The sequence below is a fragment of the Lolium rigidum genome, chromosome 1 (assembly GCF_022539505.1).
Source record: "Lolium rigidum isolate FL_2022 chromosome 1, APGP_CSIRO_Lrig_0.1, whole genome shotgun sequence".
Lineage (NCBI taxonomy): Eukaryota > Viridiplantae > Streptophyta > Magnoliopsida > Poales > Poaceae > Lolium > Lolium rigidum.
The window spans coordinates 74,224,792-74,247,318 of record NC_061508.1 but is presented as its reverse complement, the minus strand read 5'-3'; the positions used below and the strand labels follow the sequence as shown (position 1 = coordinate 74,247,318).

The 22,527-nt window shown below is 48.1% G+C and overlaps 3 protein-coding genes across 3 annotated transcripts; 2 read left to right on the top strand and 1 right to left on the bottom strand.

Annotated features, from left to right (window-relative positions):
- Positions 1–2,168: 2,168 nt before the first annotated feature.
- On the top strand, positions 2,169–4,194 carry LOC124675823 (pentatricopeptide repeat-containing protein At1g11290, chloroplastic-like). Its single transcript, XM_047211900.1, has 2 exons — positions 2,169–2,231; positions 2,317–4,194. Exon 2 carries the CDS (start codon positions 2,361–2,363, stop codon positions 4,140–4,142), a length of 1,782 nt encoding a protein of 593 aa, XP_047067856.1. The 5' UTR covers positions 2,169–2,231; positions 2,317–2,360; the 3' UTR covers positions 4,143–4,194.
- A 233-nt stretch (positions 4,195–4,427) lies between these two features.
- LOC124675834 lies at positions 4,428–6,011 on the top strand. Its single transcript, XM_047211910.1, has 2 exons — positions 4,428–4,471; positions 4,929–6,011. The coding sequence occupies exon 2, from the start codon at positions 4,956–4,958 to the stop codon at positions 5,757–5,759; it is 804 nt and encodes a 267-aa protein (XP_047067866.1). The 5' UTR covers positions 4,428–4,471; positions 4,929–4,955; the 3' UTR covers positions 5,760–6,011.
- Positions 6,012–7,592: 1,581 nt separating this feature from the next.
- Positions 7,593–9,127, bottom strand: LOC124647388 (F-box/LRR-repeat protein At1g48400-like). Its single transcript, XM_047187345.1, has 3 exons — positions 8,949–9,127; positions 7,872–8,640; positions 7,593–7,742 (listed from the first exon to the last, which is right to left on the bottom strand). The coding sequence occupies exons 1-3, from the start codon at positions 9,125–9,127 to the stop codon at positions 7,593–7,595; spliced, it is 1,098 nt and encodes a 365-aa protein (XP_047043301.1).
- Between the last annotated feature and the right edge of the window lie 13,400 nt (positions 9,128–22,527).

Below are 22,527 nucleotides of genomic sequence, written 5' to 3'. Positions count from 1 at the left end.
TGGCGGAAGTTCCGGCCCCAGCAGGAGGAAGTTCCGCCCTGGCTTTTTCAGCAGACGCTCCCTGGCGCAGCTTTGGCCGCCGCTATTTTCTTCCTGACCGGAAGTTCCGGTGAAGTTGGCCGGAAGTTCCGGTCGGCGGAACTTTCGCCCAACTTCCGGGCAAGTTCCGGTATTGCGAGTTTGTGGCTCAGTATAGTCCAGTAAGGTTTTCGGGCTATTCCGGAACTTGGCCGGAAGGAAGTTCCGCCCAAGTTCCGCCCCTTCTATTGCTTTGCAGGTCTTTTATCAGGAGCGGAAGTTCCGGAGCAAATGGGCGGTACTTCCGGTGGAAGCCGGAACTTCCGGCTAGGATGGCCGGAACTTCCGGTGTTAGTGAATTTCGTCCCCAACGGTCAGATCTGAAAGCTCCACCCATATAAATAGCTTCCTTCTCCAAAGGGACAAGTTGCTCAATCATTGCAAGAAAAATCTGCCAAGCTTCACCACCATTAGAGCCACCTCAAGAACACAAGATTTGCAAGATCTCCTTCCTCTCCCAACCAAAGCTCTTGATCTTTGGAGATTCGAAGGAGAAGACACCGATCTACATCCTCACCGAAGCGTTCTTCATTTCCCCTCTCTTGTTTGAGGGATCTCATGCTAGTGTTCCTATTTGGTTCCCTAGTTGATTTGTTGTTGATTGTTGTATTGTTACAGATTTGGGAGCCTCCAATTTGGTTGTGGATGTGTGCCCCAAGAACTTTGTAAAGGCCCGGTTTCCGCCTCGAGGAAATCCCTTAGTGGAAGTGGGCTAGGCCTTCGTGGCGTTGCTCACGTGAGATCCGAGTGAAGCCTTCGTGGCTGTTGGTTTGGCTTGCGTAGCAACCACACTCCTCCAAACGTAGACGTACCTTCTTGCAAAGGAAGAGAACTACGGGAATCATCTCCGTGTCATCGCGTGCTCCACTCTCGGTTACCTCTATCCCACTCTATCTCCTATTGCGTTGCTATACCTTGCTTAGTTGATATCCTTGTCATATAGGTAAATTCACTTAGTTGCATATCTAGAGAATTTACCTTTGTGTCAAGCCTAAATTGAAAAAGAACTAAAAATTGGTTAGCACCTATTCACCCCCCCCTCTAGGTGCGGCATACGATCCTTTCAACATTGAACAAAACAAAATCTACATCATAATTAGAGCCACAATGTCGATGTGTATTTGGTTATGTGATGTGGAAAAAAATGTTATGCAGGTGAGAAAATCAAGTAAAAATCTAGATAGAAAAGAAGATAATAATAATAGTAATAATAATAATATGAAATAAAATGGCAAGGTGAGGTATTGAAATGAAAAGCAATTACTTCTAGAAGAACCAACCATCTAAGCCACTATTTATTAATGCTTTTACCATGTCGGGCTATTTATAAAATATCTTACGGTGTTACAAAGAAGTGTAACTAGTGGAAATTTATTCGTAGCAGATAAAATATGAAATTTTAAATTATGCTCATCATCTATGACTATTTTTTCAGATACATGTGTTATTTCTATGGTTGTTTTACCACATGGTATCACACCCTACCTTTCTATTTTAGAAGTGCCGACGTCGCTAGCAAGTATCCTTTTTCACCAACAAAGTCTCGAACCTCCACCCGAGCAAAATGAAGATAAACTAGATCATGTAGGGGAGCCCTGAGGGTAGCTGTGTATAAGAAACCAATCATTAAGACATAAGCACTTTCTCCGCAACTCAGAACTACAAGAGAGATCCAATTTCGAGATTATATAGTCAAAATAATTTTTTTTATTTTCCAAATCTACGCAAAATCAGTGTAATCCAGCAAAATAAGAGAAGAAACTTAAGTTATCTCCTGTGGACGATAGCATGGGCTTTCTCAGTGCAATCGGTTCAGCAAATTAGATCCATCAATGTTTAATATTCCCTCTGTCCAAAAACAGAAAAAAAAAATAGAAAATAGAAAATAGAAACGGTAGATGCTTTTGGGCCGCATTTGGCAGCGGACCCATAAAGGGTACGCCAAGGAGCCCTCAGCTGGGTCCAGAACGCGGCCTGCTCAACCCTTAATCCGCCTCTCCGCCGTTCCTCGCCGGCTCAGCCGTTGGTTCGGTAACGCGCCGCCGCGCCGCCTGTTCCTCTGCCGTTCCGCCCGCTCCGCGCTCCCGTCCCCGAAGACCTCGCAGTCGCCGACTCGCAGCCGAGCTGCTGCTCCCAGGCCTTGCCTGCACAAGGTAATTTCTAAAAGTGTGTGATTTAGGGGATCACTGTACTTGATCGTTAGGAATCGAGCTCAAATTTGACATGAGGTTTTTCTAGGGATAGTTAGAAGTGCATAAATTTTGGCCGGAGGTTTTGCCCCGATGACCACACTACCCCACTGGAACCGCCTGATCCAGCTCGCCGCCGCGACCGGGGCCTACACCCAGTGCCTCGGGCACTACGCGGCCCTCCTCGCCGCGGGCCTCCGCGGCGGCGACGCCTCCACCTTCCCTTCCCTCGCCAAGTCCTGCGCGGCGCTCCGCTTGCCCCGCCTCGGCCGCTCCCTCCACGCGCACGCCCTGCTCGCCGGCGCCGCCTCCGACGTCTTCGTCCGCACCTCGCTCCTCGACATGTACGCCAAGTGCGCGTGCCTGCCCGACGCGCGGCGCCTGTTTGATGAGATGCCGAGCCGGACCCTGGTCTCCTGGAACTGCATGGTCACCGCGTATAGCAAGAGCTCTCGTGTCGAGGAGGCTGTCGCGATGTTCAACGCGATGCGGGGCCTTGGGGTCAGGCCCAGTGGGGGCACACTTGTCGGTCTGGTGTCTTGGTCTGTGAACTCCATGGCCACAAAAAATCTCGGCTTGTGCTTGTACGGGTATAGCCTGAAATCTGGGCTTGACGCCAATTTGCTGGTGTTAAACTCCGTGCTCACCATGCTTGTCCGCAGTGGGCAGCTGCACGCCGCGCGGTTGATTTTCGACTCTATGCGTGAGAAGTCTGTAGTTTCTTGGAGTGCAATGGCGTCGGGGTTTTTGCAGGCTGGCAACTACATGGAAGTGTTTGGTCTGTTCAACCGCATGCAAGGTGCTGGGCACAAGCTTGACTCGGTGGCACTTGTTAACCTGATCTCAGCCGCTGTTCTGTTAGGGAACCTGTTGGTGGCCAAGGGCATGCATGCTCTTCTGGTAAAGAGTGGTTTTGAATCTGAGCAAGATCTTGTGTCATCATTGGTTAACTTGTATGCCAGGTGTGGGGATCTTGAGGCTGCTCAAGAGGTCTTTGATGCAGTTCACATGAAGGATGTAGTGCTGTGGACTTCAATGATAACTGGATATGTTGAAGGTGGCTATCCAGACAAGGCACTGACGATGTTTGATAGCATGTTGCGCACTGACGTAGAGCCCAATGAGGCAACAGTTTCGTCAGCTCTTTCAGCTTGTGCCGATCTGGGGTCTGCTAATCAGGCGAAAAAGGTTGAGGACCATGTGGTAGCACTCGGACTGCAGTCAGATCTACGAGTTGCTACCGCACTGATCGACACATACTGCAAGTGCGGGAGTGTTGAGCTGGCTAGGAAAATATTTGATGGTGTTAACATTACCCGTAGGGACTTAGCAATCTGGAGTGCCATGATCAATGGATATGCCTGCAATGGTGAAGGCAGTGAAGCTCTCTTCCTTTTCAGTGAGATGCAAAAGGAAGGTGTTCAGCCAGATGCCATTGTCTTTACTCATGTATTAACAGCATGCAATTATTCTGGTCTAGTAGACGAAGGCCTTCGGTGCTTTCGCAGTTTGACAGCAAAATATGGCATCGAGCCATCTGTTGAGCACTATATGTGCATAATTGATTTGCTATGTAAATCTGGTCATATTAGTATCGCTAAGGAGTTCTTTAAGAAGATGCCTATTAAATTACAGAATCTTGTTTTGGCTCCTATTGTTAGTGCATCCAGTTCCCACTGTGCTGATTCTTCGATGGATTTGGTATCAGAGGAACTACTTAACCTAGACCCTCAAAATTCTGGTCACTGCATCCTGATTTCTAATATGCTAAGTTGTTTGGGGGAGTGGAAGAAGGCCAGGACTTATAGGAAGCTATTAAGCAAGCAAGCATTAGTCAAGGAACCTGGACTGAGCTGTATTGAACTGAGTGGCTAACTATGCTGCAAACACTTGATCCAAATACTTTCCAATCCTAGTGGGTGTCATTTTTTCTCCCAATGTGAACAATTGGCACTCTCAGAACAGGCTTAATTGTCATGGACAATAATATTGTTTTATGATGTTCATTCTGTATTGTGGAGACTATACTCTTGCAGCCAATGTGATTAATATGATATCAAATGTTCAGGATAATATCATATCTTGTGTCAGGCTACCCTCTTAGAGATCATACGAGCATGCTCAACCTTTTCTTGCCTAATAAGACTTACTGAAAAGTATCTTGATGTGCATTGATTGATTTCAATATACCTATCGAAGTTGAGGTGTGAAGATTCTCACCAGTTTCCACTGTTTGAATGTTTTTTTTAATAAGCGTATTTCTGTCTCATCGTGCTACGGACCTTGCGGGGAAGCCATATGCTTGACCACCTCAAACAAAAATACTTCATAACTTGTTTGCTGCCAGCTGCTGAGAAGCTAGTTATCACAATTCTACAGAACTAACTACTTCCCCTTTTTATCTCTTTGCACTAGCTGAACATGAATGTGATAGCATGTTCCCTGGCTTCATTTTTCACAATGTACTGTATATGATATTTCCTCCGTTCCATAATTCATGTCCTGATTGTAGTTCAAATTTGTACTAAAACCACTACAAAAAATTATGGGACGGAGGGAGCATGTTCTATTTTCTCATCTGATTGTATCTTACATATGTTTGTCTGCTGCGTCTTTTCTAGCCCTATGATCAAATTTCCTCATTGATATTCTTATTTACAGGTCCTAAGGTGCTGCCCATTTTAGTGCATGATCATGACTTCTGAAGATGGAGACATCTCCAATCTGCTCTCTGAACCAATTCTACCTGAAGAGCTGGCTGAGGCATCTGGACCCGATGATTTCTTGCCTGCTATATTGGAAGCAATCATCAAATCAAAAGAGAAGGAAGTTGAACTCTCTCCTGAGGAGGCAACTTGGGCGGATTCGTGTTTTGTGCAGACCTCTGAACTGTCAGATGTAGACTGGGGAGCAATGAGGAAAGTCTTGCTCGATTCCCTTGAAAAGCCAATAGAAGAATCCTGTGATATTACTGAAGTCATGCATCGCCAAGGTACCCATGTAATTTCAGAGGGAGAAGCTCACGCTGGGCATGTTGAAGAAGATACTCAGAACGATGACATGGACATCGAGCAACAAGGCAGCAGTTATGATGATGAAGATGCTACTGAAGTTGGCGAGGCTGCGAATGTAATCAGAGGTGCAGATGGACATGGTAAGCAGGTGGACGGATACACAACAGCGGAACCTGATGATGGTGATGAGTTGGTTTCATCTGAAGTAGCCGAGCAGGCAGAGTCAAGGGACTCTATCTTCAAAGTTTGGGATCTAGGTGTGTCAGTTTCCGATGATGAGATTGAACTTGTCAAGGATCTGAAGAAACTCCTCAGAGACAAGCCCCAGGAGGCTGCGTATCCACCTCCCAGTGACATGGCCAAGGCTTTGAGCGAGATAAACATCGATGAACTTGTGTCGGGCTTGAGTGACTTGTCACTTCATCAAACCAGTGAATGTCGACCATCCAATGGTGATGCTGTGGCAGGAAAGCAGTGAGATTAGTTCCTTCAGTAAGATTAGTTCCTTCATAGGCGTCTTAGACTTCAGACTTAGTTGATTTTTTTTTGTATTCCTGGTTGCCCTTTTCTTTTGTTATTTAAAAATATATAGTAAGGTGTCATACTGTTCTTGTTTTAGTGTGCACGTGACTAGTGAGATCCATATTTTGTCTCAGCTGATACTATTTTTATTTGTTATTCTATCTGGAACTCCAGGATTCAGTTAACTGAAAATACGAATTTAGTATTCTTTGACCGAAAGGAATTTCATACTCCCTTTAAACTAACTGATGACACTTATTATGTATCGGAGGGAGTAGATGTTTTTATCCTTTCAAAAAAAAATCTGTGCAGGTCGTCTAATGCATAGGGATTTGAATGCTAGAAAATTTTACCCTGGAATCATTCAGTATTGGAGAATTTTTCCATCCGCTCAAAGTTCTTGCTACAATTTTGTTTTTGTTATGGTGCCAAGCATTTTTTAATGCAATTTTCTGTACTTTCTTTATCTCATGAATTCAATAGTACATGACACGGTCAACCCTATGTTTTTCCATTCAAGTGTTTTGACTTTGGAGAAACTTGGAAGTAGAGCCCACCCGTACCGTACGGACCACACTGTTGCATATGAGTTTGCTACAAGAGCGAAAACTGTAAACGGAGGTCGAGCTACATGTAGCCCTTTATTTTCAAAAATTTGGAATCATAGTTTTGAATTAAAAAAAACTGAAAAAAAAATCCTGGATGTACACAATGATGAAATCTACAAACGTACAAAATCTCAATTTGAAATTCTTTGTATTGTAGACGACACAAAAATGACAAAATCTAACAGGTTTTATAGTTTTGAAATGTGCACTACTCACTATTCTCATATCCACACATTTGTTATTTTTGTATAGCCTAAAGTACTAAGAATTTCACATTGAGATTTTACATGTTTGTAGATTCCATCATTGTCTACATCTAGATTTTTTTTCAGAATTTTCTAAAACTTAAAAATATGATTTACGATTTTTTAAAAATAAAGAGCTACATGTAGCTCGGCCTCCATTTATCCACTCATAAGAGCGAAAACTGCAAACGGAGGCCGAGCTACATGTAGCCTTTTATTTTCAAAAATTCGGAATCATAGTTTTAAATTAAAAAAAAATCAAAAAATCCACTCATGCAGGTCCAATGTACAGATTGGGAGAAAACACATGCTGTCTCGTGCAACAACATAGATGGGCAACGAAATACATATGCCGGAACAAAAGCAAATGCTAAATGTTACATATATCATTTAAATTCTTCCCAAACCATGAAATAACTAAGGCTAAAGTATCTCAAAGGATATCAACGCTAGAGCATCGACATAAAGATCTATCCATGGGATCATCAGCAGTTAAATCATGGATGTGGCTAATATGTATCGCATCAGCATTGTACGAATCACCAGAAAAATCAATCTCAATACCATGGGAAGCCATATTATCGAGCTGTAGCATTGCGACTTGGTCATCAATCCATTTAGGTTCACGTTTCTCTGGATGGTTTTGAAGGCGTGTTGCGAACTCCATGCGTTCTAGCACCCTTGCATTCAAAAGACAGAAATTTGCAAGATCTACATCTTTCTTTGATCCGTAGTAGTTTAGCAGCACTATTTTCCTGAGATGGAGCTCAAAGCACTCGATATAACCGAGTGGAAAATGATGGCGTTTTCTTTTGAATGCCCCGTCCCGAGATAACTGAAATATGGTATGCACTTAGTATATTCTAGATATGGATTGGTGGAATATATACAAAAGGAGTGAAACCACTAGCTATAAAGCAGTAAAGCACAATCAAATTAATCGATTCTCACCACAACATATAACTTCTCCACGCAAGGAAAGAATGTGACGAAGTTAATAAGGTCATCAACACTGGGAGGTGACATGCGCAAAACCAAAACTTTGACGGTTCGCATCACACTCATCAAGCTGGCAGCAGCAGTTCTCTGAATTAAGCAAGACATGTGAGTAATTAGCAAACAAGTTCACAAGGCATGTGAGTGGATACCACACGAGGTTGTAAATATGATGAGATGTGTCTCTTGATAGAGAGGAAAACAAAAGCTCTTGGTTACCTGAAGAAATGCTGCTTGGAGCTTGGCTGTGGTGAAACCTCGTGGAAGAGAACCCAAGAACTCCAGTTTGGGTGCCCAAACCACGCAAATCGATAGGCAGTACTCTGCTCCATCTAGGAAGAACTTTTCTAGGTTCGGGGCATCCACAACAATCACCTGTTCCAACACTTCTTCTGGCTCATGTCCAAAACCAGAGGAGACACCTAGGCTCCTTAGGGTGGAGGAGCTGATCCGAACGCCAGAGACGCCATCCAGCTCACTGAGCACCAAGCTCTCCAGCACATGGCATCCCGCAAGAACGCCGTGGAGGTCGGCCTCCGAGATGATGACACCTTTAAAGGTGAGCTGCTTGAGGTGGGGGAACTGTACATCGCCGCCGGCCACGCAGGGGAAACGGATCCTGTGGCAGGCGCACTTGACGCTGAGGATGCGGAGGGTGGGCGCGAACCGGAGGACGGACGGCGGCAGCGTGTAACGCGCTCGCCAAAATTCATCCTCGCCGTTTTCCGAGCGGTTTTGCCGTAGATGGAACTCGGGGAGGCCGTTGAGGGCTGGCGAGTGGAGCCAGCGGTTCAGTAATGGGGAGACCATGTCGCACTTGTAGCCGTACCAGGTGAGGGAGAGCCGGCGGCAGGGCACCTGGTGGTCGGCGAGGAGGCGGGAGACGAGGCTGGATGGGGCCGGCTCGTCCTCGCGGCGGAGCTCGACGTCGAGGTTGAGCGGGGAGGAGCGGAAGAGGTGGCGCCACCGGGTGGACACAGCGGCGGGCCTAGGATTTGAAGCTCGGGTATTCAAAAAATCCAAGCCTAATTTTTTACACCTTAAAAGACCTTATTTTTATACCAGGACTTCACATTTAGGCTAATGGTATCGAAGGAGAGATTGGCTGTGTTGGGACAGTGAGAGAGATGATGTGAGCTAGCTTTTATCCTTTGTTGAATACTTGAATAAAATATAGTTTTTCATACATGCATGCAGGCAGCAGCATACACTATATGCATATAAATGATTTGGCAAAAAATAAAGGGTATTCAACTGAATACCCTTGACTTGAGCTAGGCCCGCCCCTGGGTGGACAGGGACTGGGTGCGGGCGCCGTCCTTGGTGGGGAGCAGCGAGACGATGCTGCGGAGAGCGTCGACGGGCAGGTTGCTGATCCGATCGGGCCCTTCTCCGGATTCACTCGCCGGTGGTGTGACGCCGGCCTCCAGCTCGGCGTTGTGCCATTTCCGCACTTTGACACTGGGGGTGACCATCGCCGCAACCGCCAGCGGGCATGGGGAGTTTGACTTTCGAGTTTGATCGTGGCTATGACTATGAGGGCGAGGAGAAGAAGTCTGCATCGCAACACACTATCGCGTCCAATGGCCGAAATTGCCGGGAGGCCAGGGTGTGCATGCATGGCCTTCGCTGGCAATCGCAACTCGCAAGCCTGGAAAATGCAGGACAGGCCGTAGGTTGGGATGCCTTTTGCATGTAACTAGGTAGACTAATATGCATGGGTAAATATGGTGATGAGACTGGTTACTTCGGTGTCTTTCTCAGTTCTTTTTAATGGGGAGCGCCTGGATGAGTTCACACCATCCCGAGGCATAAGGCAAGGGGATCCTATATCGCCGTACCTGTTTTTGTTAGCAGCAGAGGGCATGTCGTGCCTGTTAAAAGCAAGAAGTGAATCATCGCACCTACAAGGATTAAAGGTGGCGTCGTCTGCCCCGGCAGTCAACCACCTGCTCTTCGCGGATGATAGCCTGCTGTTTATCAATGCAAATGGTGATAGCGCAAGGGATGCGAGAGATACCCTTGATGCTTATTGTAGGGCGTCTGGCCAACGGATAAATTTGGACAAGTCGTCCATTTTCTTCAGCAAGAAGTGCCCTGTAGCAATAAAGCAGGAGTTGAAGGATATCCTAAATGTTCAGAATGAAACACTGAGCGAAAAGTACTTGGGGATGCCCTCTAATGTAGGAAGATCTACAAGCGGTGCCTTCAAATTTCTGAAGGACAGAATATGGAAGAGGATCCAGGGATGGATTGAGCAATGCTTATCTGCTGGGGGGAAAGATGTGCTCATTAAAGCTGTCTTGCAGGCTATTCCGATCTACTCGATGGCTTGTTTCAAATTACCGCAGGGCCTATGCCAACACATTGACTCACTGATTAGGAAGTTCTGGTGGGGCTCAAAAGATGGGAAGAGGAAGACATGCTGGGTTGCATGGGAGGAGATGACGAAGCCGAAATCTCTGGGAGGACTAGGCTTTCGGAACATTGAGCTTTTTAATCTTGCTCTCTTGGCCAGACAAGGATGGAGAATTCTGAAAAATCCTGATACGTTGAGTGCAAGGGTTCTGAAGGCTGTGTACTTTCCTGATACTGTCTTCCTGAAGGCCGAACTGGGGTCACATCCCTCAAAGGTGTGGCGATCGATAATGGAGGGAAAGGAAGTGTTGGCACAAGGTTTAATTCGCCGTATTGGTACTGGGACGTCCACGCATGCGTGGCATGATAACTGGATACCGAGAGATGGAGCTCTTAGGCCGGTGTGCAGTCTGACCACCGACCCACCCAGCCATGTCGCTGATTTCATAATTCAGTCGACGAGGCAATGGAATTTGGAATTTCTGAATGAGTGTTTTACTCCCATGGATGTACAGGAGATAAAGTCCATACCCATTAGTACACGGGTCCAGGAGGATTTTTGGGCTTGGCACTATGAGAAGAAGGGAATTTTTTCTGTGAGGTCAGCTTATCTCATGCTGATCAACACAAGGGAAAAAAGGGAAGCCTGGCTGGAGAATAGGGCTGCGAGCTCCAATGCCGATGAGTTGAAGAAGAGCTGGTCTAAGCTCTGGCATATTCAGGTACCAGCCAAAGTGAGGGTGTTCTTGTGGCGTTTAGCAAAGCAATCTCTTCCTACAGCCGATGTGCTTCACAGGCGGCATATCTCGACCTCGAGTTCTTGTGGGATTTGCGGAGGAGAGGACTCTTGGCGCCACTCGTTAATTGACTGTACTATGTCCAGGTGTGTGTGGGCTCTGGCTGATGAGATGATGACAGAGCATATGTCACAGGTACAGGAACCTAGGGCAAGAGACTGGTTATTTACCATGATTGCTACATTACCGCATGACCAAATGACTAGGTTATGTGTTACGGCTTGGGCCATTTGGCACGCAAGACGGAAGGCGATATATGAGGGCACCTATCAAAGCCCTCTGAGTACTCATAGTTTCATTGAAAGCTTCCTGGGTGAGCTTACGGCGCTGAAGCCAGAGACGAAGAGGACGGGGTCTCCGAGTCCCTCACATCCGATATGGATTCCTCCGCCGGTGAACTGGGCCAAAATCAATGTGGACGCTGGGGTGGCTCGGAGCGGCGAGCATGGAGTGGTTGCAGCGGTGGCGAGATCAGCCTCTGGGGTTTACCTAGGTGGATCAGCTGTCCTGATCACAGGGATATCTAATCCCGAGGTGTTGGAAGCCCTCGCAGTCAGGGAAGGATTGAGCCTGGCGCAGGATCTCCTTCTCACGAGAGTACGGCTGGCAAGTGATTGTCTGTCGGTGGTCAATGCTCTTAAGGAGGAGAACTGGGGTAGCTACTCCCAGATTCTTCAGGAGATCAAGAGGACTTCTCGCGATCTAGAGGAGGTTAATTTTGTGCATGAGAATAGGATGTCGAATAAGGAGCCCCATGATTTGGGCAAGCTTGTGTTAGGATGGCCTGTTGGCCGCTACGTTTGGCTTTCGTCGCCGCCGGTTGGCGTTTGTATTCCCCGCCTTATGATAGTTTGAATAAAGAGGCAGGATGAGTTCTCAAAAAAAAAAAAAAGGTAGACTAATATGCTTTGCTACTAGGCAACGGGCTGCAAAGTGGCACGTGATTAATATGTTCTCAGTGGTAGCTAGCGCACACCAAACAAGGGCACGCGGCTAATTCGTAGAACCCACAGGAACACAGGACCATAAATTATCAGCAGCAGCGTGCGCTTTCTAGGACACACGACAGGTATAAGAATTGCAAATCTAAAATAAATAACTAAAGAATCACAATTTAGATTTACCAGCTGCATGCAGGCGTATGCCACGCTACTAATATGTTGGCCCGGAAGGGAAAAATATATGTGTAATACGCTTTTCTCACGCGTTGCCCTGCGCGCCGCTTCGGCTGCAGCTTTTTTACACCTTTTAACCAGCGTTAATTGTTCTCACCTCGATCGGCCGGCCAACCCCCCAAGTGGATAAGGGTGTGGGGGGCGCCCTAGGTTACGGTTTGCGGCGCATGGGCCTTGTTTGGCCCAGCCGGCCACCTCCCCCCTCCCCCAATATAAGGTGGAGGCTTGGGGGAGGAGTGCACACAATTTCCCCTGAGGGGAAATGAGAGCCCTCTTGAGGCGCCTCTCCTCCCGCCCTCTATCTCTCTCCTACATTTTCTCTTTGGCACGCAGTTCCTCGAAGAATTGTGCGCGGAGGGATTAACTCCGCCCCAGTACGTCGTCATGTTGCTAGTGTTCCGATCCAAACGATGTACTTCTGTAATCTTGGCTAGATAAGAGGTCCGGAAGTCATCGCCGAACACCGTATGAGGATTGAAAACAACACCGAGGTCGACGACGAGTATGTACATCATCCATGTTCCGGAGGAACATTAACCGTTTTAGGTCTACGAGGGTAAGGCACCAAAACACTCTCTGTTATAGCATTGTCCTAGATAGATCTGGGTAATCGAGATACGCTAGTTAGCATTTTTTTTCTGCTAAGAACCCCATCAGGCGGATCGCCACCACCGTCGTCGTCGATAGATCAGGAGTACTTCGAGTTCTTCGTCTCCATCCAAGAAAATTCTTTTGCCAAGAAGGTACGTATATATATCTCATGTTCATGTCATCATCATGTTCTTTATCCCCGCCCCATAAATGAAAACCCTTTCGGCCTCCCCGGAAAATTTCGCGTAATTTCTTGAAGGCCAGGAACCGCTTAACTTTATTTGCAGGCAGCCGACTGCGGTCCCCGCGTTTGGTCCGTGAAGGTCATGTTCGGCGGGGAAGGCCAGATGTACCTCAACAAAGGCTGGAAGAAGTTCACTCGTGCGCACAGTGATATAAGCTCGTCGTAGACTTCAAATACAAAGGCGATGACGTGCTCACCGTGAAGGTGTTCAACGGCACAATGTGCCGGAAGTACTACCACACGGACATCGATTGAAGCACGCGACGAATGCGACTAAAGCCTTACATTTTATTTATTAGTTTAGGTTTCAGTTCCTCGCTTTTGTTTTTTAATTACTCGTTCCATTTGCAAATAAGTGTCTTAATTAGTTTAGATAGGGGAGTACTCTATTTTCTATTATATAAAAATAAATTATCGCAATATATATGGATATATATATGCATGCCATCTAAATCAAATAAAGGTATTGCATCCATCTGATTTGTATATATCTCTTTTTGTTTAGTTAACTTTTATGATACAATTACATGTTTAATAAAATATTAGAAAAAGCAGGGAAGACTATTGATAGCGGACCCTGTCAAGGCTCGCTGCCACTAACTTACTCATCGCGTGCCGGCTTGGGAGCCCGCTTCCAGTAAATTACTAGCAGCGGACCCTGACAGATCAGCCAAAAATATGTTTACTTAAGTGAAACGATGCGCAGGGCGATGATAGTTCCCACTTCACTCTCATCTGGATAACCCAACTCCCAACCCACGCATGAACCCTAGCGAGCACACCGAGCTGCCGCTGAACCGCCGTCCCCTGGACCGCCCCGTGTGCCTGCCACTGCCTTCATCGATCTCCCCGCACCAACCACCACCTTCCCCTACAAGCCGCTGCTGCTTCTGCCGCACGCGAAATCTCACATGCTGTAGCCGCGGAGCCACAGGATCCATCGCCGTTGAGCTCATCTGCGCCCCAAGCCGTTCGGGGTAAGCCTCCCATGCATCTTTGCCTTTCCATCTCCACCGTGTTCTAGTGTTCCTGAGTTGTTGCTATGTACTTGTGATCTGGTATTGTGTTGATGTTTGAGATCATGTATGATACTCTAGTTTTAATGAAGGTTTAAAATAGTGTGCTAAATGAAATAACGGTAGCTTCCTTCAAACGCTATGGACGCTGTATCGTGCTAATAACATGGTATATTTTAAATAGCGTTTTTAAAATAATACTAAATATAACCTAAAAATAAATAATTTATCTAGAACGAATGGTTATATAGTCCAAAAGTGACCGAATCATACATACATAACCACATATAAAAATAGATCTCAAATATTTTAGAAGGCTAACATCGACAAAATTCAATGCTAAAAATAAGGCTTTTCAGGAGATAAATTTTCTCTTTTTTACACAGACCACAAAACATATTGGTTCCTCGCGAAACTTGACAAACATACGCATATTGTGGAGATGTACATGTAGAATTTTTTATCAAAATTTTTCAACATTTCGAAATATAATCTTTTGATAGAGAGAGCATATGCACCCGGGAGCCGAATTGAATTTCCGCTAACATCAGCATTTCACAAGGCAACAATATAATATAAATTATTTATTAAAAGTTATTAGCATTAGCGATATTATCTTCTGATTTAGAAGTGAAACCAACAGATTACAATTCATCACTACGAAAAAGTGAAAGCAACTTGCCTGAAAAAATAGCGCACTAACACTATGAAGTTTTAGCGTGATATAGCATGCTATTTCGCAAGTAGCACCACAACGAGCCACAACGAGCAAAATTATTAAAATTTGGTGTGGACCCTCTAGATATGCTATAGCGAGCTATTAGCTAGCGGAGAAATAGCGTGCTAGTTTAAACCTTGATTTTAATATATATTGCTTCAGTCAAGGATCCACTTGAGGGTTTTGACACATCCATAATTGTGTACTGGGAAAGCTATCAGCATTTACAGATTTATCTCACGATCCACTTGACAGAGTGCTCAAGTGTTTGTGCATACTTCTAATGCTTGTTTTTTTCCATCATGCCTCCAGCATGTCCTTCTTACTTCCATCTGAAACACCACTCTCCGTTGGGCTGGAAACAGTAGATCATTTGAACCCAATAATCATCCTCAAAAAATACTTTATCACTAGTTTGCTGTCAGCTGCTGAAAAACTGATCGGGGGAGATCCATCCGACGCCTCTCCCACCCGGGTCACTCCCCCTCGGGCGGCTCCGGAGAAGATCCATCTACCCCGACTCCGTTCCTCTCCACGCCTGCCCCGGCCAGGCCGCTGCCGTCGGCGGCGCTGGCAGCGCCCGGCCCGCCGAACGGTGGAGGGCAGAGGAGGCGACAAGTCCGGCGACGCATCTGAGCGGGGAGGTGCAGCAGCGGGTGAGCTTGGCGCGGCGGAGGAGGCAGAAAGGCGACGGGATGCGGGATGCGGGACGCCGGCGGTTGGGCCGCGGCGGCGCGGTGATCTGGCGGCACCGCCCGATCTGGGCCTGATCTGGGCCTAGAGGGCATGGCCGTTCTGCTTCGGACCATGCAGCGCTGCCGGGTTCCTTGCCGGGGATCACAACCTGCTGTCGAGTCTTCTTCTCTGCAGTCGCCATGGTCTTGGCGGCGACGGCTTAGCGAGGCATACCTCCTTCATCGTCGTCGGGCGGCGGATGGCGGCGTGGGGGCCTGTTCATCCGCGTCGAAGAATAAAGGTGGCGGTTCTAGGATTCTTCTCGGACCAAGTTTGAAGATCTGTTGGATGCTTGTTTCAACCAGTCTGGGTGGATTGTCGTGTTCCGGAAGGCCCTGCCGGCGAAATTCATTTTGCGAATAATGCCCGAAGATTCCTAGATTGGGTGGTTTCGGTCGTGAGCACCCATGTTTTTTATCTGACCGTTTGGTTTCAGAGTGGGTGCTTCGAAGCTCTGCTGGCTGTTAATATCATGGAGCTCGTTTTCTTTCTATGATGCTAGCGGAGAAGGTCATCAAGCCGACGATTAGTGGAATAGCTATGATGGTCGGATCTTGGTGCTGAGATGAAATTGGCTTGGCGATTCGTGACTTGTAACAACGACTGGTATGTGGGGGCGACTGCACATGAGAAGTTTAGAGTCTTATCTTTCAGGGTGAAAATCGAAGGTCTGACCTTAACCAGCTGTGCCTGACAATATTCTTGTTGAAGGCATTGTTTTGAGAGAGATGACTTTCTTCAGGGTGAAAACCTAAGATCTATGATAGGGCGATGACAACGTTTGTGCACTATTTTCCTTCTTGAAGGCGTCGCGTATGGAGAAGCTGAGCTTCTGGTGTTGTCTTGGTGGTGTCAGTATTGTTGTTTCAAGTTATGGATCTCTGTAGCGGGACCATTTTTTGTAATTCTTTTTCTCTTTTTTGCCGTGTGCATCCTTTATGTCATTAGGGCATGATGTTGTTGCAGAGGCTGGGTATAATTGGTATCTCCACGATATTAATATATGCTCTTTATCGAAAAAAGTTGCTGAAAAGTTGATTATCACAATTTTACAGAATTAACTACTACTCCCTCCGATCGATCCATAATAAGTGTCGCAGGTTTAGTTCAAATTTGACTAAAAATGAAATAAACCCACGACACTTCATGGATCGAAGGGAATACTTTATGTCGTTGCACTAGCTAAATGAATATTACAGCATGTTCCCTGGCTTCATTTTTCACTGTACTTAATATGATCTGTTTTATTTTGTCATCTGATTACCTGTATCTAATATATGTTCTTTGTCTCTTTTCTAACCCTATTATCTAATTATGCCATTACTATTCATATTTGTATGTGTTATACACTCCTTCCTAAGGTGCTGCTCATTTCAGTGCCTGGCCATGACTTCTGAAGATGGAGACATCTTACTCTGCTCTCTGAACCAAGTCAACCGGAGGAGCTGGCTGAGGCTTCTGGACCCGATGATTTCCTGCCTGCTATTCTGGAATCAATTCAATCAAACGAGAAGGAATTTGAACTTCCACCTGAGGAAGCAGCTTGGGCCGATTCGTGTTTTCTGCAGACTTCCGAACTGTCAGATGTAGACTGGGGAGCAATGAGGACGGCCTTGCTCGATTCGCTTGAGAAGTCAATGGAAGAACCCTGTGGTACTACCTGCCGCTCACCGTGTTGAAGAAGATACTCAGAACGATGATGTCGTGTCTGACAGGAAGATTGCCTCCTTCAGCGGCATCTTTAGAACTTACGGCATGCGCCCTGGAGCTACTGTTTCATACCTTTAACTAGATTCATTCGGGTGGTTCAAAGTAGGTTCAGACGAGGAGGCAGCCTCCTCTTCAGGAAGTGGGATCTTAAACCTTAAAGCATGCTTTTTGGAGAGAGAAAGAGATACATAGTGTTATATTTGTGGGTCCCTTCTCTCTTTTTTCTAACTAAAATTGTAGCTTCCATTGAAGATATAAAATTGACTATATTGCTTCTGACAACTTTTTTACATGGAGCAGTTAGTTGTGTATGCCACCATTGCTCATGCTCTTATGACTTAGGTTGACAGTCAACCAAAGTCATATGGAACACAGCTCATGCGTGCTTACTTGTTTTTTCAGCTGACGCCATTTTCTTTAGAAATTTGGAACACGGATAGTTTACGTGCCAATGTCCCTTGTGCACACACAAAGTTTGCACGCAAAGGGGAAGGTGGAAAAAAGACAAATTTAGAGCATCTTCAGCCGCGTCCCCCAAAGCGTCTCCCAAAGGGATTTGGGGCGCGCCGGACCAAAAAACCTTTCCAGCCGCGTCCCCCAAAGCCCATTTTTGTCCGGCGCGGTCCGATACGGTGTCCAACGCCCCGAGCCCGTCCCCGTTCCACAGGGGACGCACCGGGGACGCCGGACACACCGAAAAGCGAGGCGAACCGACGCGGGCTCGGCGCGTCAGCGGCTCAGTGAAAAGTCGTCTCCCACTCCCGCCAAATCCCGCCCCTCCCGCCATATCGCGCCGATCCCGCCGCGCATTTCTGGCCTCCCAACACATATCCCGCCGCCGATTCATTTCTTCTATCCCCACCGATTTGTTTCTCCCTCCCGCCGTCCACCCGCCGCCGCTACCCTCTCCCCATTCCATGACGCCGCCGGTAGCCCCCAAGAAGATGGCCAAGAAAGGGGCGAAAGCGCCGTTCGCGAAGCCGCGGAAGGCGCCGGCCCCGAAGAAGAAGCCGGAAGGATGGACCGATGATCAGTGGCATCAAGACTGTCTGCGCCGGAAGATGTCAACGGCGGAGCGGAAAGGACGGAGGGCGGCGGAGCAGGAGAAGAAGGCTCTGGCGGCGCGCCAGCACCAGCACATAATGGCCGGGTGTATCACCGCCACCAACGCGAGCCCATATAGTACGAACGTGCCGGTGTACGTTCCGGGAGTCTTCTCTCCGTCGTCATCCGCCTTCTATAGCGACGGCCCCTCCGGCACTCCCGGGTGCGTGACGCCTAACTTGTCGCCCCACTACCAGGATGCGCTGCCGCATGGCGGCTTCAACCCCAACAACCTCTACTCCCCGGCGTACGAGCAGCGCGAGCCAGGACCCGGTGCGGACGGCGACCCTTTCACTGGCCGTAGGGGGCCGCTCGAATTCGACGGCTCCGGTGCTGAGGGTGCTGAGGAAGAGGGCGGGGGTGAGGACGAGGAGGACGATGAAGAGCAGGGGGTTGAGGACGAGGACGATGACGAGGACGAAGAGGGCGGCGAGGAACAAGACGAGGAGGGTGCCGGTGACAATGATCTCGTGGAGGTTGACGCGGACGGCGTGAAGAAGAAAAAGAAGAAGAAGGCGTCGGGCACACGAGGCCCCAAGTGGACGGTTTTGGAGGATCTTTGTCTGTGCGAGTCGTGGGCGACGGTGAGCCATGACTCCATCATCGGCGCCAACCAAAAATACGGGAAGTATTGGGCGAGAATCAAGGCCGAGTTCGATGAGCGCAAGCTCATCAAGAGCGACTACAACAAAGTGACAATGAAGAGGAGCCAAAAGGCAATGTCGACGCGATGGGCCATCATCTAGGCGTCGGTGAACTCCTTCCATGGATACCATCAGGACTTACTGAACAGAGTCGAGAGCGGCGCCGACCTCTCCCAAATGGTACGACTCTTTCTTCCATAATCTGTAGCGCCTATATTGTGTTCGATGAAATGATTCCGCTTCCCATGGCTAGTTTGATAGGGCCATGGAGGTTTACGCGAGGAACTCGGATGGGCACAAGTCATTCGCGCTGATGCATTGCTATACCAAGCTCAAAGGGAACGAGAAATGGCGGTTGACGCGCCTGTCGCTGTCCAAGGGGAAGGACGGCATTGACCTGGACGCGCCGCTGGCAACGTCGGCAGGGCGTCCTACTGGCAACAAGGCTGCCAAGGCCGCCTTGGCCGACGCCGCGTCGTGTGAGAAGACGCAGGCGTCGATCACGAAATGCCTCGCGGACGTCTCCTCGACCTTTCTCTCCCGCGACAAAAAGACCGATGAAAGGTGGGCGGAGCTGCTCAAGAGGCAAGAGGAGAAGTTGGAGCTCAAGAAACGCAGGGACGACATGTTGATGTCTACGGGTGCTTCTATTCTTGTAGACAGTGTTGGGCCTCCAAGAGCAGAGGTTTGTAGAACAGCAACAAGTTTCCCTTAAGTGGATCACCCAAGGTTTATCGAACTCAGGGAGGAAGAGGTCAAAGATATCCCTCTCAAGCAACCCCTGCAATCACGATACAAGAAGTCTCTTGTGTCCCCAACACAGCTAATACACTTGTCGGATGTATAGGTGCACTAGTTCGGCGAAGAGATAGTGAAATACAAGTGGTATGAATGAATATGAGCAGTAGTAATGGCGCCGGAAAAGTGCTTGTCTGGCGTGCGGTTGATGGTAGTAATATTGCAGGAAGTAAAGATGCGAGAAAACATAGAACAAGCGATGATTGCGGTATTTGGAAACAAGGCCTAGGGATCATACTTTCACTAGTGGACACTCTCAACATTGATCACATAAATAAATAAGTTCTCTTCCTTTGTGCTACATATACTCTTGTTTGATAATGAACACCATTCGTTGTGTAGGGCTACAAGAGCACCTCAATGCCGGTGACGTGGGCATTATCCTTCGGATAACCAATGTTGCTCTACCCTACGTGGTCCAACAGGAGGCCCATGAAGGAACCCGATGGCAAGATGGGCCACTAGGGCGGTGCGACGAAAGATTACTTGGAGTACAAGACGCGGAGGAAGCCGAACAAGGAAAGATTGGAGATGGATCTACTGTAAACCTACTCGTACTCGATTAGACATCTCGAGACCTGGCCACCTATATGAAGGCCAGGAGAGGGGCTATCGAGGGACACAATCAATCTTAGCAATACTAGCCAGCAGAAGCTTAGAACTAGGTTACCCTAGCAACCAACATCTCGACGAGAACACAGCCGAATTATTCGGCACCCCATTGTAACCTGTTTTCATCATAATCAAAGAACAGACAGGCAGGACGTAAGGGTTTTACCTCATCGAGGGCCCCGAACCTGGGTAAATCGCTCTCCCCGCTTGTCTGTGTACCGATGTCTCGTGTCAGCCTGCAGGATTCCATCAACCCTAAGCCCCTATCGGAGGGCATTGCCGAGGAGCACCCTCGACAATTGGCGCCGTCTGTGGGAACCCTGTCGGCACAAGGCAGGGCATCGGCAGATCCGATCATGTGTTGCGGTCAGAAACCCACCGGCGGGCAGTGACGGGCAACACCGTAGAGCCGGGAACAACTCAGGGCTGCGGCTGGCCCTGGTCCCTCAGAGCGACGGCCCGCAAAGCCTTCTGGTCACACGTCCGATGCTGTCGCAAGGGCGTGCCACCTGACCTATACCTGGTCAGGAAGGTGTTGGATGATGCCTCGCTTAGTTTCCTGCATGGCATACACGTAAACGTTAAATACGAGCCTCGATCGGCTCTCAGGTTGTCCTGTGAATCGGCTCAAAGAGCCGATCCACCCATGATACGTACGAGGTGTACGATCGGATGGTGGTCCTGCTTGATCAAGATAAAGCTGAAGCGACCTACTACGATCTGGGGTTTTCACCGCATAATCGGATCATCCTACTCACGATTGGGCCTCGCGCTCGCGCACGGTGATCGTAAGCCGATCCTAGACAGGGCCTAAAAACCAACACGAGGTTGATCCTCGGAACGTCCTGTCTAGGGCTAGCAAACGCCACCCTACGCGCCGCTGGATCCTCCAACCCTTTGTAAGGCCTAACTATTGCAGATATTAAACTAATCCTTGAAGAACAAGGAGCAACCGTAACGGATCGGATCTACTAAACAATGATCAAGCGGGGTGCCGCCCCTACACCTAAGATAGGTGTAAGGGCGGCTAGATGTATAAGGGTTGCACTACGACAGCATATGATACGAAGAACAATGCTAACCCTAACACATCTAAGATAACTACGTTGCTCGCCATAAAAAAGGCTTCGATACGAGCAACGCATGAACAACGTAATAAGCTTATGCTGCCTAGATCGCAAGATGCGATCTAGGCAGCATGGTGCTTACCAGGAGAAACCCTCGAGACGAAGGAGTTGGCGATGCGCCGAGATTGATTTGTGTTGAACGTTGGTTGTTGTTTCTTTCATAAACCCTAGATACATATTTATAGTCCGTAGACTTTCTAATGTGGGAATAATCCCAACCGTGCACGAGGCAAACTCTAACTAACCGACACGTAATCTAATATGTTACAGATACAAGGGCAAACTAGCCCAAACTTTGCATATAAGGCCGATTCACGTATTTCTTCCGTATATAATCTTCAAGCCCATCTTGATCGCGGCCCACCTCTGACTCGGTCAAATTCTGGTGATAACACATTCCCCCTGGTTTTGGAAATGAAATTTCCAAAATCATTACGCTTTTCCTTCGTCGGGTCATGTCGTGGCAGAGCAGAACCGTTGCAGCATCCTTCATCATGACACCTTGTCTTCTCAACTTCTCTGCAAAATTTGATAGTTTTAGCATCACTTCCTCGGAAACTGCAATGGCATTAAATCTCCACTAGGCTCCTCATTATTTAACCGTGACGATTGATCAGTCCTCTTCATCCCCTTCCTCTGTTCTAGCTGTCGGCACCAAAAAACCCTCTTTCCTCGTAGCAATGTCTTCCTCTTCCTCCGTCTCCTCCGGCCTCTCCCTCCAGTCTTTCTCCTCAAGCGAGCCGGAGTGGAACTTCGGCCATGTGCCAGACGGTCCACCCGAAGCATTCGTCGGGTCAGATGGCAACCTCGCCTCGACCGATGGGGAAGACGACCTCAAGTTCCTCATCGAAGGGGAGCCGATAAGCGAAAGCGAAGACGACCTCCATCCACGGGTGAAACCCACCTCCTCCGACGGGAAGGAGGAAGAAGAAGCAGTAGCGGAAGAAGAGGAAAAGGAGGAGGATGATCCCTCCTTCCCCGCTAAGCATCCGCCGGCAAAGCGATTCCGCGCTTGGGCGGACAGCGAAGACGATGATGACGATGAGGAGGAAGAGGAGCCTCCTCCTCCATCGGATACCCGCCGACAAAGCGCTTCCGCTCTTGGGCGGACAGCGAGGACGATGATGATGACGAGGAAGAAAAAGCTCCGGCCGAGGGCTGGGGCAGCAGCGACGAGGAACTTCCCGGGAGCAGCGCCGACGACATCGACAACGGCGACGATGAGGACAGCGCCGACTAGTAGAGT

Excerpts from the sequence above, each read along its gene's own strand:
- LOC124647388 (XM_047187345.1), bottom strand. The coding sequence starts at position 9,127 with ATGGTCACCCCCAGTGTCAAAGTGCGGAAATGGCACAACGCCGAGCTG. Across the intron at positions 8,641-8,948 it reads GGCGCCCGCACCCAGTCCCT|GCCCGCCGCTGTGTCCACCC; the intron begins GTCCACCCAGGG and ends TTCAAATCCTAG. Across the intron at positions 7,743-7,871 it reads TCCAAGCAGCATTTCTTCAG|AGAACTGCTGCTGCCAGCTT; the intron begins GTAACCAAGAGC and ends TGCTTAATTCAG.
- LOC124675823 (XM_047211900.1), top strand. The coding sequence starts at position 2,361 with ATGACCACACTACCCCACTGGAACCGCCTGATCCAGCTCGCCGCCGCG.
- LOC124675834 (XM_047211910.1), top strand. The coding sequence starts at position 4,956 with ATGATCATGACTTCTGAAGATGGAGACATCTCCAATCTGCTCTCTGAA.